The 15,639-nt window shown below is 40.9% G+C and overlaps 1 protein-coding gene across 2 annotated transcripts in view; it reads left to right on the top strand.

Moving 5' to 3' along the window:
- The window catches only part of SLC17A8 (solute carrier family 17 member 8), a gene marked incomplete at both ends in the record, with an annotated part of 45,615 nt that extends 30,915 nt beyond the window's left edge, over positions 1–14,700 (top strand). For both annotated transcript variants that reach the window (XM_080812437.1, XM_080812436.1), the window contains 4 exons: positions 891–1,023; positions 8,211–8,321; positions 12,588–12,715; positions 14,359–14,700. In XM_080812437.1, coding sequence (XP_080668563.1) covers positions 891–1,023; positions 8,211–8,321; positions 12,588–12,715; positions 14,359–14,700 — 714 coding nt within the window. The remainder of the gene's footprint in view (positions 1–890; positions 1,024–8,210; positions 8,322–12,587; positions 12,716–14,358) is intronic.
- Positions 14,701–15,639: the final 939 nt, after the last annotated feature.

Raw genomic sequence — 15,639 nt, 5'->3', positions numbered from 1 at the left:
TGCGAAAATCTTTGCATGACAAAATAATTAAATTACTGATCAGCATTCATAACAGTTCTATGACACCTAATACCTTAGAGGTCAGGCAGGTTCTACGTTTTGGGCACGGTATATATAGCTATTAATTTCTTCTTCATAAGGATCAGAGCTATATTAAACTGCTTTTAAGGACTTATGTTCTATTCGATTTCAAAGTGGTTTCAAAGCTAAATTCAAGAACTGCATATTAGGTAAGGATAAAAAGATTCGAGGGTAAGACGTTTTTGTGGCTTTTTTCCCCCAAATTACTCAGTGAGTAGCTGACTACTCCTCTCTCTGTAACGGCAGTTATAGCAATAACAACCATTGCCTTGTATGGTTTACAAAGAACCTCTTTCAGTGTCCCCAGCCATTGTCATTAGGTTGTCTGTGTTTTGGGAAGGAAGGGTAGATTGTAAAACATAAACCATCATCATGAAAGACGCAACCTCCTTTGTACAAGGGGGAGAACAGTAGCCTAGGAGAGGTCATTGTGTGCGTAGCTCCAGGTACTGTCTGAAGTGACCTTGGAGGAGCTAGCATAGTCAAGTCATAGTGGCTGCCATCAGTGAGTGCTCACTCTACCAGAAGTGTTTGACTAGCATGTGGGGGCACTATGGGAGGTGCTGGGGCCTCTGTGATGAATACGAGTCTTGTCTGTCCTCAAGGAGCTTCCGATCTGGTCGGAGACACAGGTCTGTACTAAAATCATTCACTCATTCATTATTTATTACAAAATTCAGACCCATCTGGATCCCAGGTAATTAGATGATTAAACTCGATCGGGGCAGGAGTGGAGGGGACCCAGAGAATTAGGGAAGTGCAACTCTCCATAGCAGCTAAAAATAGCTCATTTCTTCTTTTTATTCCAGGTGGGTCTCCTGTCAGCAGTCCCCCACATGGTTATGACCATCATTGTGCCTATTGGAGGACAATTGGCTGATTATTTAAGAAGCAGGAAAATTTTGACCACAACGGCTGTCAGAAAAATCATGAACTGTGGAGGTACTATGGACTTCATAGGTGGCTTCAGCAGCCTTTACAGAATGAGAGGAAACTGAGCTGCAGAGCATATTCTGGAGGTTATATCTACCCATTAGAAAGGATCTTGGGGTGCCTGGGGTGGCTCATTTGGTTGGGAGGTCAACTCTAGATTTCAACTCAGGTCATGATCTCAGGGTTGTAAGATCAAGCCCCGTGTTGGGATCCATGTCAGTGGAGAGTCTGGTTCTCTCTCCCCCTCTCTCTCAAATAAATAAATAAACCTTAAAAAAAAAAAAAAAGAAGAAAGGAAGGAAGAAAGGATCTTAAAGGCTCCTAAGTCCATCATCCGGCAGATACTTGAGTGCCTATCAAGTCCCTGCCAACTGGTCCTCCAGCCTGTGCTTGTGCAGCCTGAGATAGGACAACTTAGCTGGTAAATCAGTACATACCCCCAACTGCAGAAATGCTTCTTTCGTCCACTCTTAAGCCAAAGTGAACTGATTTCCTGTGACATATCTTTATCATTTGTCCTTCCCATACATCCTCCCAAATACATAATCCTTAGGTTATGTAGTTTATTCCCTTATCTCTTTCCCTTTCTACACATACAGGTTTTGGTAAGACACACAAGACAAATATTTTATCCGAATAGTCTTCTTTCCTCTCAGCTTATGCTTGTGTATGCAGTACACACACACACACACACACACACACATACACACACACACACACACACACACACCCATCCTCTTTTCTGTATTTACTTCCTGCTTTATGTTTTGATTTGGCAAAGACAAGGAAGCTGGGTGATTTTCCAAAAGAGGTAGGTAAAAGTAATCGTGAACCCCTGCCATGTTTATGACTGCTCACCTTTTTTAAACCTTCCACTTTTTCCTTATCTCTTTTTGTTTTTGTGTTTTAAATTAGCATTTATTGGACGCTTTCTGTGTGAGACACTAAATGACATCTTTTATACACATTATCTTATTTAATCCTTATAACCATGCTGTGGTTTACAGTGAGGAAACTAGAGTGAAGAAGAGTGACTTGCTCAAGTGGCAGATGTTGTGCAAGATCCCAGGTCTGCCTGAGCTCAATGCCAATGTCCCAGTCACTGCTGCTACTCCTCCTGGGGACTGGGGGAGGGTAGGGTGGACAGGCAGGAAGTAGAGAACAGCGCCATCTATGGGTGAAAAGTCACGAGAGCTACTACATTGGAAAGGAGGGAACAGGTGGACAGTCACTCTAGATTAAATGGGTCAGGGCCATTTAGAAATGAAGAGTACACAGAGATTGCACAAGGGCAGACATAATCTGGTCCCACAGTATTTCAGGTATAAAGTCTGACCAGGGAGTTTGGGAATAATGTGTTGGCATCAGGTGTCCATTGACGTGAACTTTTTTACAGGAGACTGAAGGTTGGCAGGTGTGGACCTGCTCTCTGGCAGGTGAGAGGTGAAACTCTGGGGCACTGCATTTATGGTAGCTGAGGTAAACAGATTGATGCCCCCCCCCCCAAATGTTCAAGTTCTGATTCCCAGAATGTGTGCTTATGTTTCCCTACATGACAGAAGGAACTTTGCAGATGTGATCAAATTAAGGATCTTGAGATGGGGAGATAATCTTGGATTATCTGGGTGGGCCCAATTTAATCACAAGGTTCCTTCTAAGAGGAGGCAAGAGGGTCAGATTCAGAGGAGATATGATGGTAGAGGCAAACGTCAGAGATACAGCCAAAAGCCAAGGAATGCAGACAGTCTCTAGAGCTAGAAAAAGCAAGAATGGACTTTCCCTAGAGCCTCCAGAAGGAACACCGCTCTGCTAGCCTCCTGAAGCTAGCTCTCTAGGACCCATTTTGGACTTCTGACCTCCAGTACTGTACAGTAGTAAATTTTTATTGTTTTAAGCCACTAAATTTGTGATAGTTTGTTACTGCAACAATCAGAAACTAATATAGGAGCCAAAATTTTCTCCTCTGGTTATCATGTTCTGCCCCAGCTGAAAAGCTCCCTCCACACAAGGCCCTGGATATCTCTTTCCATCTCTGACTCTGCTCATTCCCTTGCTCTTTACTGTGAGCTCTGCACACCTTCACCTCTCACCCTAGTCCTCACCACATGTCCTGCCACATGGGTTCTTCTTCCGTCTTGTGAAGTTGACATCAACCTTCAGTGACTGCTCCTTCTGACGCATACACTTGGGTGGTAACTCATAATGTTAGCTACTGTATTATAGCTCTTGCAGGAGAGTGTTTTAGGTAGAAGGAACAGCATGAACTATGTCCCCAAGGCATGAATGTGGCATGCCAGAGAGCAGAAGGAAGGAAAGTCAGAATGGCTGGAGCTTAAGAGTGAGATGGAGGGTGACAAGAGATGGGACTGCTCAACTGGGGCCAGATCTTGGGAGGCTTTGAGATATGCATAGAGCTTGGATTTTTTTTCCTAGGTCATTTTTGAAATGACCTAGGAAGCAAATAGAAGGTTTAAAACAGAAAAAATGATATGATCTGATTTATGTTTTCAAATCTGAAGACAAGAACATAGAACATAAGAGTGAAAGAAGGGAGACCAGTGAGGAGGCCATTTCAATTATTGTGTCGAGAGAAGATGATGTCTTTAACTAAAGTGGTATCAATGGAGATAGAGTGGGATGGGTTTCTAAAGTCTCTGAGCCCAACTTTCTTCTTTAAAATCTGAATAATAGTATTTACTTCCAGTGATTGTTACAAATGTGAAATGGGACAAGGTACAAATGCACCTAGCATGGGTCCAACCTATAGAAGGTTGTCAGCATATGTTAGTGCCTTTTTCCTCTCCTGTGTTTAAAACACTGACAAAACAGAACTTTGTCTAAGGAGACATTTGACAACTATCTGCTATTCAAATGTATCTTTGATGGCCAAAAATATGTAACCTCTTAACCTGGAACTTGAAGAAAAATTCTGGATTTCAACCCCACTTGCACAACTGTTTCTCAAGCCACACGCCTTGAAGACTCTGAACATATTGTATAGGACGGTCTTGTTCGTGTTTAATTTTACCCCAGTCACTTCAGCCATTGTTCTGCCATAATCGACAGTGTCAGTGTTGGGTGGTGGTGGTGGTGGTGAGAATTATCAAAGATTTTAAAGAGCTAATGAAATGACTGTTGAAAATAAACCTTTTTTTTGTTCTGGAAACTAGAATGCAAACATAGAATCTCCCTAGCTTCTCTCCCATCTTTAACAAACAAACAAAACAGCAACAACAAAAACCAACCCAAACCTCCTCACATGTCTTTTCATGTCATTTGATATTTTGAAATAGCAATGTAGTGAGTTCTACATTGTATGTTTTAAAAGATTGTTGTCTTCTTTTGCTTATATGCAAAGATGCTAGACTAGAGATAAATACATGAAGAGAGAGCTTTGTGCCATCACTGAGGAAGCCAGATTGATTTGGACATAAGGAAGCATTCGCATGATCTTCTAGAGAATTTAGTTGGTTTCATGTTCTCAAAGAGGAAATACAGAGGACATTTCTCATCCTCTATCACACCTTTCCTAGAGTCTGTCACCTTTTTTTCTTTCCATAGACAAGGGATGTTTGCTGCTAGAATCACTTAAAGCAAACAGATCACCTAAGACATGAAGCTCTGCTCTACTTCATTCTCAATCAGGGCACATTTCCAAGATCCTCAAAAACAGATGTCAAATCCTTGTACTTCCCTCTATAGTACATGTAAAGCGTGACTGAGGTAAAAAATTCTAGTCTGGCTGAATTGGTTGCCTGTGTGAACTTTTAGATTGTTTAATATGAAATGAACATTTTTCTCTGACCTTTAAATCCTAATTCTGTTTCTCTTGTCAGCTCTGATAGGTTCACTTTCAAGGTCTCTTGTTCACTTCTGAAGTTCAAGTTTTATCCTCAAGCTCCTGAATATATAGTCCTATCTATAGCATTTTTTTTCACTAGGAACATTTAAGCTCATAAATTTTTTTTCCCTCTTTTTGGAAATCTACTAACTATTTGGCAAAGATCATTTTTCTTCCCTTATAGATGAACCAATGTTTCATTCATAAGTTTTCTTCTTCACAAAATGTCTCCATTCTAATTGTTTGGAGGAATTAATTTTTTGGTACAACTTTTGTCTAGATTGTTAAAATTAAAGACGTTTCAGCCAGATGCCTTCTTATTTAAGACAGGGCACTTCTAAAGCACATATAGTTAGTGTATAAAACACTAGCAATTGTCCCTTATATTTAATTTAAAACGTTGAAACAAAATTGATAACAAGTAACAGTGGTATAAACCCCACACTTGAGAAACACTGCTGTTTCCATTTCATGTGAATCTTTTTAAAAGATTTTATTTGTTTATTGGGTGTGAAAGCAGGGGGAAAGGCAGAGGCAGAAGGAAAGATAGAATCTTTTAAAAAAATTTTTAAAAAATTTTTATTAACACATAATGTATTATTAGCCCCAGGGGTACAGGTCTGTGAATCATCAGGTTTACACACTTCACAGCACTCACCATAGCACATACCGTCCCCAATGTCCATAACACAACCACCCTCTCCCTCCCCTCCTCCCCCCAGCAAACCTCAGTTTGTTTTGTGAGATTAAGAGAGGAGAGACAGAATCTTAAGCAGGCTCCACACCCAGCATGGAGCCCAATGCAGGGCTTCATCTCATGACCGTGAGATCATGACTTGAGCTGAAATCAAGAGCCAGAGAGTTAACTGACTGAGCCACCCAGGAGCTCCATCATCGGATTCTTTTTAAGTGACCATCTATAACAATTACCAATGCTTGCCTTGTTTCTTTGATAGTTTTAAGAAAATGAGCTCAGAAGGTAAGCAATTTACCAAGGTCTACAAAAAGCGTTTGGGCTTGTATTTCAACCTAACTGTCTTGACTCTGGGTCCCATTTTCCCCCCCTTTGCATTAATTTGTTAAATATTACTTACTGAGTGATACTACATGCTAACCAGGCTCTGTGTTATACATTTGGTATGTGTGTGGGGGAGGCAGAAACACAAATGAAAAATTACAAAGCAATGACGAAAAGTTCTGTAAAGTTAGTAAGAAGAAAGAGATGTCAGCTTCACTGGTGGGGGCAGGGGAAGGGCAGGGTTGCTGGGGAAACTTCCTAGAAGAGGCAATGTTTGAATTGGACTTTAAAGGATAGTAAGTTTTCTCCAGAAAAAGAGAAGTAAGTGGTAGGAGAAGAGTATCCTGGGCAAAGGAAGAGCCTGTGAAAAGACATTAGGGGCATGAAACAAATTTTGTGAGTGGGAAATGGCTCATGGATCTGCTTGACTACAAGGAGGGTTTTATATGGCCTAGGGTCAGAGAGGTGAGGGCTGGCAGAAGGATCAGCAGGAAAGGCTTATTATAATGCATTATAGTGGTCATGTGGAACTCTTGATGAAAGTTTTTTTTTTTTTTAAAGATTTTATTTATTTATTTGACAGACAGAGATCACAAGTAGGCAGAGAGGCAGGCAGAGAGAGAGGAGGAAGCAGGCTCCCCGCTGAGCAGAGAGCCCTATGGGAGGCTCGATCCCAAGACCCTGGGATCATGACCTGAGCCGAAGGCAAGAGGCTTAACCCACTGAGCCACCCAGGCACCCCTCTTGATGAAAGTTTTAGGCAAAGGGTTGATGGTCTAGCTTTGTGGTTTAGAGAGAGAGAGACTGATGTGGAGAATGAGTCGGAAGAGGGGGGAGATGGGGAGACCATAAAAGGAGCTGTTGAAGTTATCCAGGTGAGAGGTAATGGGATCAGGACAAGACAGTGGCAGAGGAGAAAGCAGAGGTCAGACTGACACCTGTAGATTTGTCTGTGAAAGCTGAGGAAGAATGAGAAGTATCCAAGATGATTCTGAGATTTGAGCCTTTGACTTTTGTTGGCTTTTTTCTTTTAAAGATTTTATTATTTTTTTTTGAGTAATCTCTACACTCAATGTGGGGCTTGAACTCACAGTCCCAGGATCAAGAGTGGCACGTTCCACTGACCGAGTCAGCCAGCTGCCCCACTTTTGGTTGACTGTGCTTATGTGATAGGTACTATATTTGATGCCTTATTTACCCAATTTCATTTAATCTTCCAGCATCCTACAACGTTGTATTATTAGCACCATTTTGGAGGATGAGGCATCTAAGGAGTGGAGTGACTTGTCCAGGGTCACATAATTTGTGATTTGTTGTGGAATCTGAGCCCAGGCTTGTCTGACTCTAAAGTCTGGGTTCTAAGCACAGGTGGACAGATTTATTTAGGGAGGAAGAGAGAACATGGTGGAGGTGAAATGGTGGTGGTGTTCTTTGTTTAGAAGTAAAGAATAGGGGAACAGAGATTTGATGTGAGTATGTAGCCTTTGAGGTGACTACAGAACAGTCAGGTGATGTCTGGAATCAGCAGACAGTCTCCAGAATGAAGCATCATTATCTTCCACCTCCCAGGACACTTCATATACCTGAAAATGGCACTTATATCATCTTTCTGTTGACTGAACTTGGATGTGTGTATGTGTGTGTGTTTTGTGAGAAGGAACATCTTCATAATTTCCTCATCCTTTTTTATTGTACTAGATTCACTTATTCAGAATGAAAGGAACAGAAAGTACTTTTGTCCTGCTGTACTTCTGTGCAAATATCTCAAAGCTTTTATGCAGCAGGCAGAGAGCTTAGCAAACTTCTGAAAAGGGAAGAATTTTGCCTTGTGCTTTACAAGAAGTGAGGTGCTGGGTTTGTTTGTTTGTTTGTTTGTTTAAATATTCACTACAGCTTTCTGGTCATTTCTGGCAATATATGTTAGAGTATTGTCATTTTATTTTTCTGTGAGTGGCCATCACTTATATAATCAAAGGGGGATCACTGACAGTATATAAGAGAGTTTTAGTATCTAGAAATGGCAGGGGCAACTACCCATGAAGCAACTGATAATAAATACTCCCCATCCCAGGGGCATCATTGGAACATGCTGGAAACATTCAGTATTCACAGTGCACCAGGGTGTAGGTTGCAAGGCTCACAGAACACCTGGGTAATGTTAGCATAGTCATGTAATCATGGAGCACCCAGGTAATATTGCTAGCAATGGGCTAGAATGTAGATACTAAAAACTTAGGTCTGTGGAACTAGGAATAGATTCGTATTTGATAAATACATGAACTGAGCTGACTGACATGGAAACAATATGTTTTTTCTCCCTGCTGTTTCCATTTGCAGGTTTTGGCATGGAGGCAACCTTACTCCTGGTGGTTGGCTTTTCCCATACCAAAGGGGTGGCCATCTCCTTTCTGGTGCTTGCTGTAGGATTTAGCGGCTTCGCTATTTCAGGTGAGGTGTCCTTTCATTTTCCGAATCTTTTCTACAGATTCAGTGAGTGTTGGGAGGAAGGAAGAGAAAAGGAATATTCTATCACTTCCCTTTAGTAGCCAAGCCATTCTCAAGGAACAGGCTCTGGGATAGAGAGCTTCATCATGTGGGAATGATAACCCCCCTGAGCCATGGGCAGAGGCACAAGAACGTGCCCCAGATGAAGTGGTCCCTTCATACTTCAAGACCAGGTCACCCCATCTCATAGAAGTTCTTGTAAAATTTTCGATCTTCATCTCTAACTAGAGAATGGCTAATATTAGCTCAAAAGTCAAGTGATGTAGTCATTTGACATCATGTTATAAAATCCAGTTTTTTTTAAATTTTTTTTTAGAGTGGAAAACGTCTTTAGATTTTGTCTTCTCCATGGCTTTCGGTTTCTAAAGAAGGAAATGCAGGTCTAGAGAGGGGAAGTAACTTTTCTAACAGGCGAGAGCAAGTACTAAGAATAATAATGATGCTAGTGAGAGCTAACCTTGACCAAGCGCAGACTCTGTTCCTGGGACTGTTCAAAGCCCTCTCTGGAATTCTCACACTACCCGAGGTGGCCTCAGTCTCCACGTTTCACAGGAGTAAAGACCAGTCTACTTAGGGTGTGTGAGAGGCCAGGGCACTGTTATATCATGTCTTTGGGCTTCAGAAGCTCCCTATGCACAACTGGACGAAAAAGTAAAATTTAGTTGTTTTCCTACTTTAAACCAGACTGTCACCCTGACAGTGATTACCTACTGGACACTTTACACAGATTGTGTGTATGTCACAACACTTTGAAGAAAGTAGGTAATATCACTAGTTTACCGAGGAGGTACCTAAAACTCAGAAAAATCAGATCTTTTTCTACTGTCATATAGTTGGTAGCAAAGGAAGAAATAAAGTGCAGTTCTGTCTGGCTCCAAGCCTGTGCTCTTTCTGCCGTTCTAGGCTGCCTGAAAGATCAGAGTAAGAATATCCCGGAACAGAAAAATATGGAACCTCTGATAGTTTTTTAAACCATCCTAAAATAAAGCCTTGATCTTTTCAAAATAAATAGAGCTGTTGGACAGTGAAATGGGGGGGGGGGTCTATTTTAAAAGTAGCATGCAGCTAAGAAATTGGGTTTGGAGGTGCATAGACCTGATTTTGAGGCCTCTCTTTACTATTTGCTATTTATAAAAGAAAAAATGCTAGGTTATTTAAATTCTCAAGCCCTGGTTTCCTCACCTAGAAATTGGAGAAGTATAATGGCAACCTCACCGGGGTTGTTGGGAGATGGCCATGAACTTGAGATAATTCATGCATTCACTTACATTTCCTATGAGCCAGGTGCTGTTGGCAGCAGGAAGGAGAGTATAGCAGAAAAAAAAATCACATGACATCCTCATAAAGTTTACATTCTGGTAGAAATAAAGCATTTGAAACCCTTAGTCCAGTGCCAGATACACAACAAAATTAACAAGTATTCACTATTGTGAATTGTGTTGTTGAGTCATTATTCATTAACTTTAGCCCAGGACTTCTCAAACTTTGATGCACATGCAGACCACCCCAGGATCTTGCCAAATGCAGATTCTGATTCAGTCCGAGATTCAGCATTTCCAACAAGCTCCCCAGCACGGCTGATGCTGCTGATCTATGGTCTATACTTTGAGTAGCAAAGATAAAGCCATCATGACTTGTTTCCAGTAGATGTGGAACACCTTTCTCTGATAGCTCCATGATGCAAAAGGGATTCATATCCTGTGTCCAGAGATAATGAAATATTTAGCCTCACATTGTTCCTGGATTGGCAATTACACCATGATCAGAAGGAGACAAACCCAATATACCAAAAAACAGCACCTGCCTTTTTTTCCCTTTCTTTCTTTTCTTTTCTTTCTTTCTTTCTTTTCTTTTTTCTTTCTTTCTTTCTTTCTTTCTTTTTCTTTCTTTCTTTCTTTCTTTTTTTTGGCAACCCAGTGAGAAGGATATTGCTATATTCATTTTACTAGTGAGGACACTAGAGTTTAGAAAGGTGACTTAACTTACCCATGTAAATTGAACAGCTGGGATTGGAAAAATGGTTTACCTGACCCAGCAGTGACACTGTGGGAGGGACAAGGGCCCTGGGAGCAATGATTCCTCAACATCTTCTATCTACCCACTTTAGAAGGAGTTCATAGGGATGCCAGGGATGAAGGTACCATTCAGGAACTGATTATCAACAAGAGAGCTGACACAGGTGGGATTAGGAAGATACAGGGATGGGTGATCCTTATTTTGAGAAATGTCCTATGTAGAGAAGACAGACGCTCCTAGCTTGTGTACATTTTTTTTGTATCCACGACAGTATCTCAGTTTCTCAAGGATTTTTTTCTCCTAAACACCAGAGTTGTGCAGCTAGAAATCTAAATGGCTTTTCTCACATTATCTTTAGCTGAACACAGATGCCTAGGCTTTGTATTAGAATATAATACTCAACGATCATACTAATTGCTTCTTATCTCTGGGTTCTTTTCTAATAAAGTGTTTATCGCTTTCAAATCAACAGTAAGATTAATTAATCTTGTAGCTGTTTTATATTCTGATTGTCTGCCACTTTGATCTGAAAGAGAAGGTATATTTATTACAAAAAAGGTTTTCTCAAAATTATCCCTGAATTGGAGGTAGGGAAAAACAACCAATGTGCCAGATTAGGGCAAAAAAAAAATTTTTTTTTATATCCTATTTTCAGGTTCTTTGCACAGAATAGAGAATAAAAAAGCAAGGCAAAGAAAAACGAAAACATGAATAAGCAAAACCTACAATCCCTTGCTGTAATTTCAATGGCTCAAATGCATAATTAGTTATTTATCAAGTGCATACTATGTACCAGACACTTTGCCAGTTCAGGTAAGATAGTGGTAAACAAGACAGATGGATAACCAGCCATAAAGAACGTTCATGTTGGTTTTCACTTCTATGTACCATGTCCTTAGCATACATTATTTAAGTTAATTCTCACAATTTTATCAGAATCATTATGCCAGCTGATAGAGGAAGAAACAGAGGTTCAGAATGTTTAAATCCTTTGTCCACGTTTGCCTCTCAATCTGCAAGAGGCGGGTCTTTCTGACTCTAGTATGCTCACCTGGGCAATACTAGTAGAACTGGTTCCGAGGGCAGGTGGCCTCCTCCTTCGGAGCCTAGCCCCTTCCCCTGCCTTTGCTCTTCCCCCTTCATTCCATTCATTCATTTTTTATTTTTTAAAGATTTTATTTATCTATTTGAAAGAGAGAGCATGAGCAGAGGGAGTGGCAGAGGGAGAGGGAGAAGCAGGCTCCCCACTGAGCAGGGAGTTTGGGCTCTATCCCAGGACCCTGGGATTCTGAGCTCAAGGCAGGTGCTTAACCGACTAAGCCACCCATTCATTCCTCTCTCTTGATAAATAGTGAGGTGTTAGCATCTTATTGTTTTACCATTCCCAGGAGCATAATCATCCCATAGAAGACCTCAAAGAGAGGGAGATGCTCAGCCCAGAAGCTGCAGCGGGTGGTGTCTTCCTGGTGGTTGCAGCACTAGTTAGCAGAGCTTAGCTGCTTGCCAAGGGCTCTTACATACATATTTCCTGAGGCTCATCTCACAACATCTTTAGGAGTTAAGTAATCATTTTACCCTCATATTAGAGAGGAGAAAACAAAGCCCTAAAACTTACGTAAGTGGTGGAAACAAGATTCAAATCCAGATTTACAAACTCCAAATCAAGCATGTATGTGAAAGTCTTTTGCAAGTTACAGAGGATTCTGCCAATGTTTGTGCAAATATTTGTTATCAAAAAAGGACCTTTTCCATTGTGCCATGTGGCCCCCAAGACAGGCTCACCTCCGTGGCCTTTCGGGAGTGAGTTAAGGACTAGGAGGGAGGGTTTTATAAGGCCAGGTTTGGTTCTAATCATACTGTAAACAATCAGTGTGATTGTTTACTCTGAGTAAATGTGATCCTTTCGATTTTTTCAGTATTGTCCAAAAACACTGTTATTTTGGAGTTCCACCTAGGAGCGCAGGTGTCACAATTCTATCCATGGAGAACCCATGGAAGCCATTGCTGGTCAATCACAGTTCATTTTTCTGCTATGTGCAGGCACGCCTGACACTTCTCAACCCAGCTGTCTCGGGAGAGGTGTTCATTAGTCATATGGTCGAGGAAACCAAATAGATTGGTGAGAGTTAGGAAAAGCTGTGTTGTTACCAAAATGTTCTTGACTCTGATTTTGAGATTTTGGCTTCACTATAGGTTTTAACGTCAACCACCTGGACATTGCCCCCCGCTATGCCAGCATTCTCATGGGGATCTCAAATGGAGTGGGGACCCTCTCTGGAATGGTCTGTCCCCTCATTGTTGGTGCAATGACCAAGCACAAGGTAATGGTCTCCTTTGACTCTGGGTTGCAGTATCAGAGGACTGAACTACTGTGCAAACTTGAGATCTCAAGGCCTTACCTCAGCCTGTAAATGTGTATGTCTTTGACCTTGGCTGAGTCATTTGAACTTTTTTCCTCCTCCTTTTTTTTTTTTTTTAAATTATTGTTTATTGATGGCAAGAGGGCTGATTGAGGTTTGATTCCACATTTCCTCAAGGGGTGTGTGTTGCGGGGGGTCGGGGAGAGAAATGAACATCATAGGGATTATTTAGAGACACAAAGAAGGAACTGAGGTGATCAACTCAGGATAAATAATTGACCCAAGACTGTTTTATAATTCTAAGTAATTAAACTTTATAGCCTGTTCCCATCTATTACTTAGCATGTTCCAGTGTAAAGATATTACTGTTGTTATACTTCCTTATTATGAAGAAAATGAACAATACATTAATGGCCTTATCTAAGAACCTTCAAGGGTGGGGCACTCAGTCATAACTGAACCTTTGTGTATTTAGAGGAGGGTGGGTAGTAGAGGAAGATCCCAGATCTATCCAGAGTTCAACCAGAGGCCACATGATTTCTTAATCCCTGTCACTGAAAAGGTTTTAGGATGCTGCTTTGCACAAATAAAAATTTTCTGATTCTATGGAGTTTTTACCTGACTTTTCTTAGTTAGATTGCCTATTACTAATATGATTTTAGAAAGTCAGCTTCTTGGAGAAAAAAATGTAGGTTAACTTTTCTTCTCCTCCTCCTCCTCCTCCTTCTTCTTCTCCTTCTTCTTTAATAGAAAAGGAAGGTGGGATTTGCGGGTTTTATAGGCAGAAGTTCTATGTTTTCCCTCTCTGTTCATGAGATGGGTAACTTGACCACTAAATCTCAGATAATGACTTCACCTAACTTTAAACACAAATTCCCATTATTTTTTGATTTACTGTCTCTTACGCAGATAATATGATTAAAGTAAGATTTTGACAGTCAAGAGTGTGCAATTTCATAATTCAAATATTGTTATGTATCCAACAGCAAGCAAGAGGGAGACCTCTGATATTTAAAATGGTGGGTTCCTAAAGCAAGTTTAATGTCACCTACCATATGAATCGAAACCCCATTTGTATATTTAAAAGACCTATGAAATGGTGCTGCATGTATTTTTATATATTATTTATTTTATTTTTATCTTTTAAAAAGGTTTTATTTATTTATTTGAGAAGAAGAGAGAGCATGAGAGAGAGAGAGAGAGAGATCACGAGCGGGGGGGAGGAGTAGGAGAAGCAGGCTCCCTGCTGGGCAGGGAGCCCAACAAGAGACTCAATCCTAGGACCCTGGGATCATGACCTAAGCCAAAGGCAGATGCCTAACCTACTGAGCCACCCAGTCTCCCCCATAGTTGTCTAAATTAAAAAATGCACATTCATGGTCGTCTCTAATTTCTGTATTCACTGTTGTGTTAATTTTCATTTTTTAAACACACAAATTCTGTTTGGCTCCTGGGCTGGCTTCTGCCACACACCTTCCCTAGAAGCACAGCATTGCAGTTGCGTGTGGGCAGGAGATTTTGTCCCCGTGGGAGCTTCTAGAACAAACTGTTAATCTCTATTTTTGGTTAAAACACATTAATTGTTACTATATTTCCTTGTCTAGACCCGTGAGGAATGGCAGAATGTGTTTCTTATAGCTGCTCTGGTGCACTACAGTGGTGTGATCTTCTATGGAGTCTTTGCTTCGGGGGAGAAACAGGAGTGGGCTGACCCTGAGAATCTCTCTGAGGAGAAGTGTGGGATCATTGACCAAGATGAATTAGCCGAGGAGACAGAAATCAACCATGAGAGTTTTGCAAGTCCCCAAAAGAAGATGTCTTATGGTGCCACCACCCAGAATTCTGAAGTCCAGAAGAAATGGAGAGGACAGAGGGGAGTGACCCTTGATGAAGAAGAGCTGACATCCTACCAGAATGAAGAGGGAAACTTCTCAGATTCAGCCTAAAGTCTGAGGGGTACTTCCATCTTCTCCTTACATAGAGTCAGAAAGTATCCATACCTATTGCCTTCCCCATAGCCCGGCTTGCTAGAGGGTCAAATATGGTGATACTGGAGGTAGGAGGGGGGAGGAGAAGAAATCTAATCAGCAATAGAGAAAGAAAGGAAAACATCTTGCAATGAGATGTTAGGGTATGGAGCTCACTCTCAGTTGAAAAGTGGGGATAAATATATAATTTTTTGGTGTGGCAGTTGTCTCTTCTCAAAGAAATGTTCTGAATGTTCAGTTCAAAGTTCAGTTCTCAAAGTATTGAACTGATTCAGGAAGGAATGACTAGAAGAAAAAGGGAGACAGTACCATGCTGTTCAAAGAAAAACCAAAGGAACTGAGAATATTTGGCCTGGAGCAAAGAAAGCAGTAGCTGTCTCTACATTTCTGAGGGCAGCCATGCAGAAGAGGGTTTCCTATTCCCAATAAAGGCCACAGCTCATGGAGGCCCTGCATTGTGCCAGGTGCTTTATAAACATTCTCATTTAATTCCCACACTGCTATGACATATTTCTTGCCTTCATTTTACAGCTAAAGAAACTAAAGCAACAAGATATTGATTTGCCCAAGGGCCAGGGCCGAGATTGGTGGGATCTAAAATAGGTGGCAGTTTTGGGGAAGAAGTTTTCACCTCAGTGTAGAGAAGACTTTTTTTTTTTTTTTTTTTAAATAATGAAAACTGAAACTTGACAGGGTTGTCTTGGGAATAATTCCCTATTTTGGCAGACATGGGGGATGGGAAACATCTGGTTTGGTGTGAAAGCATTGCCATTGTATGAGGGGCTGGATTCAAAGATCCTGAGTTTGGAGAGAGGTTAAAACATAACAAAGAAAAGAAAGGAGAAAGAAAAGAAAAAAAAAAAGAAAGAAAGAAAAGGAAAAAAAGCTAAATAAGAT

This window comes from Martes martes, assembly GCF_963455335.1.
Source record: "Martes martes genome assembly, chromosome: 8".
Taxonomy (NCBI): Eukaryota; Metazoa; Chordata; class Mammalia; order Carnivora; family Mustelidae; genus Martes; species Martes martes.
Note: the sequence above shows the minus strand (reverse complement) of the source record. Positions and strands in the feature narration are given on the sequence as shown.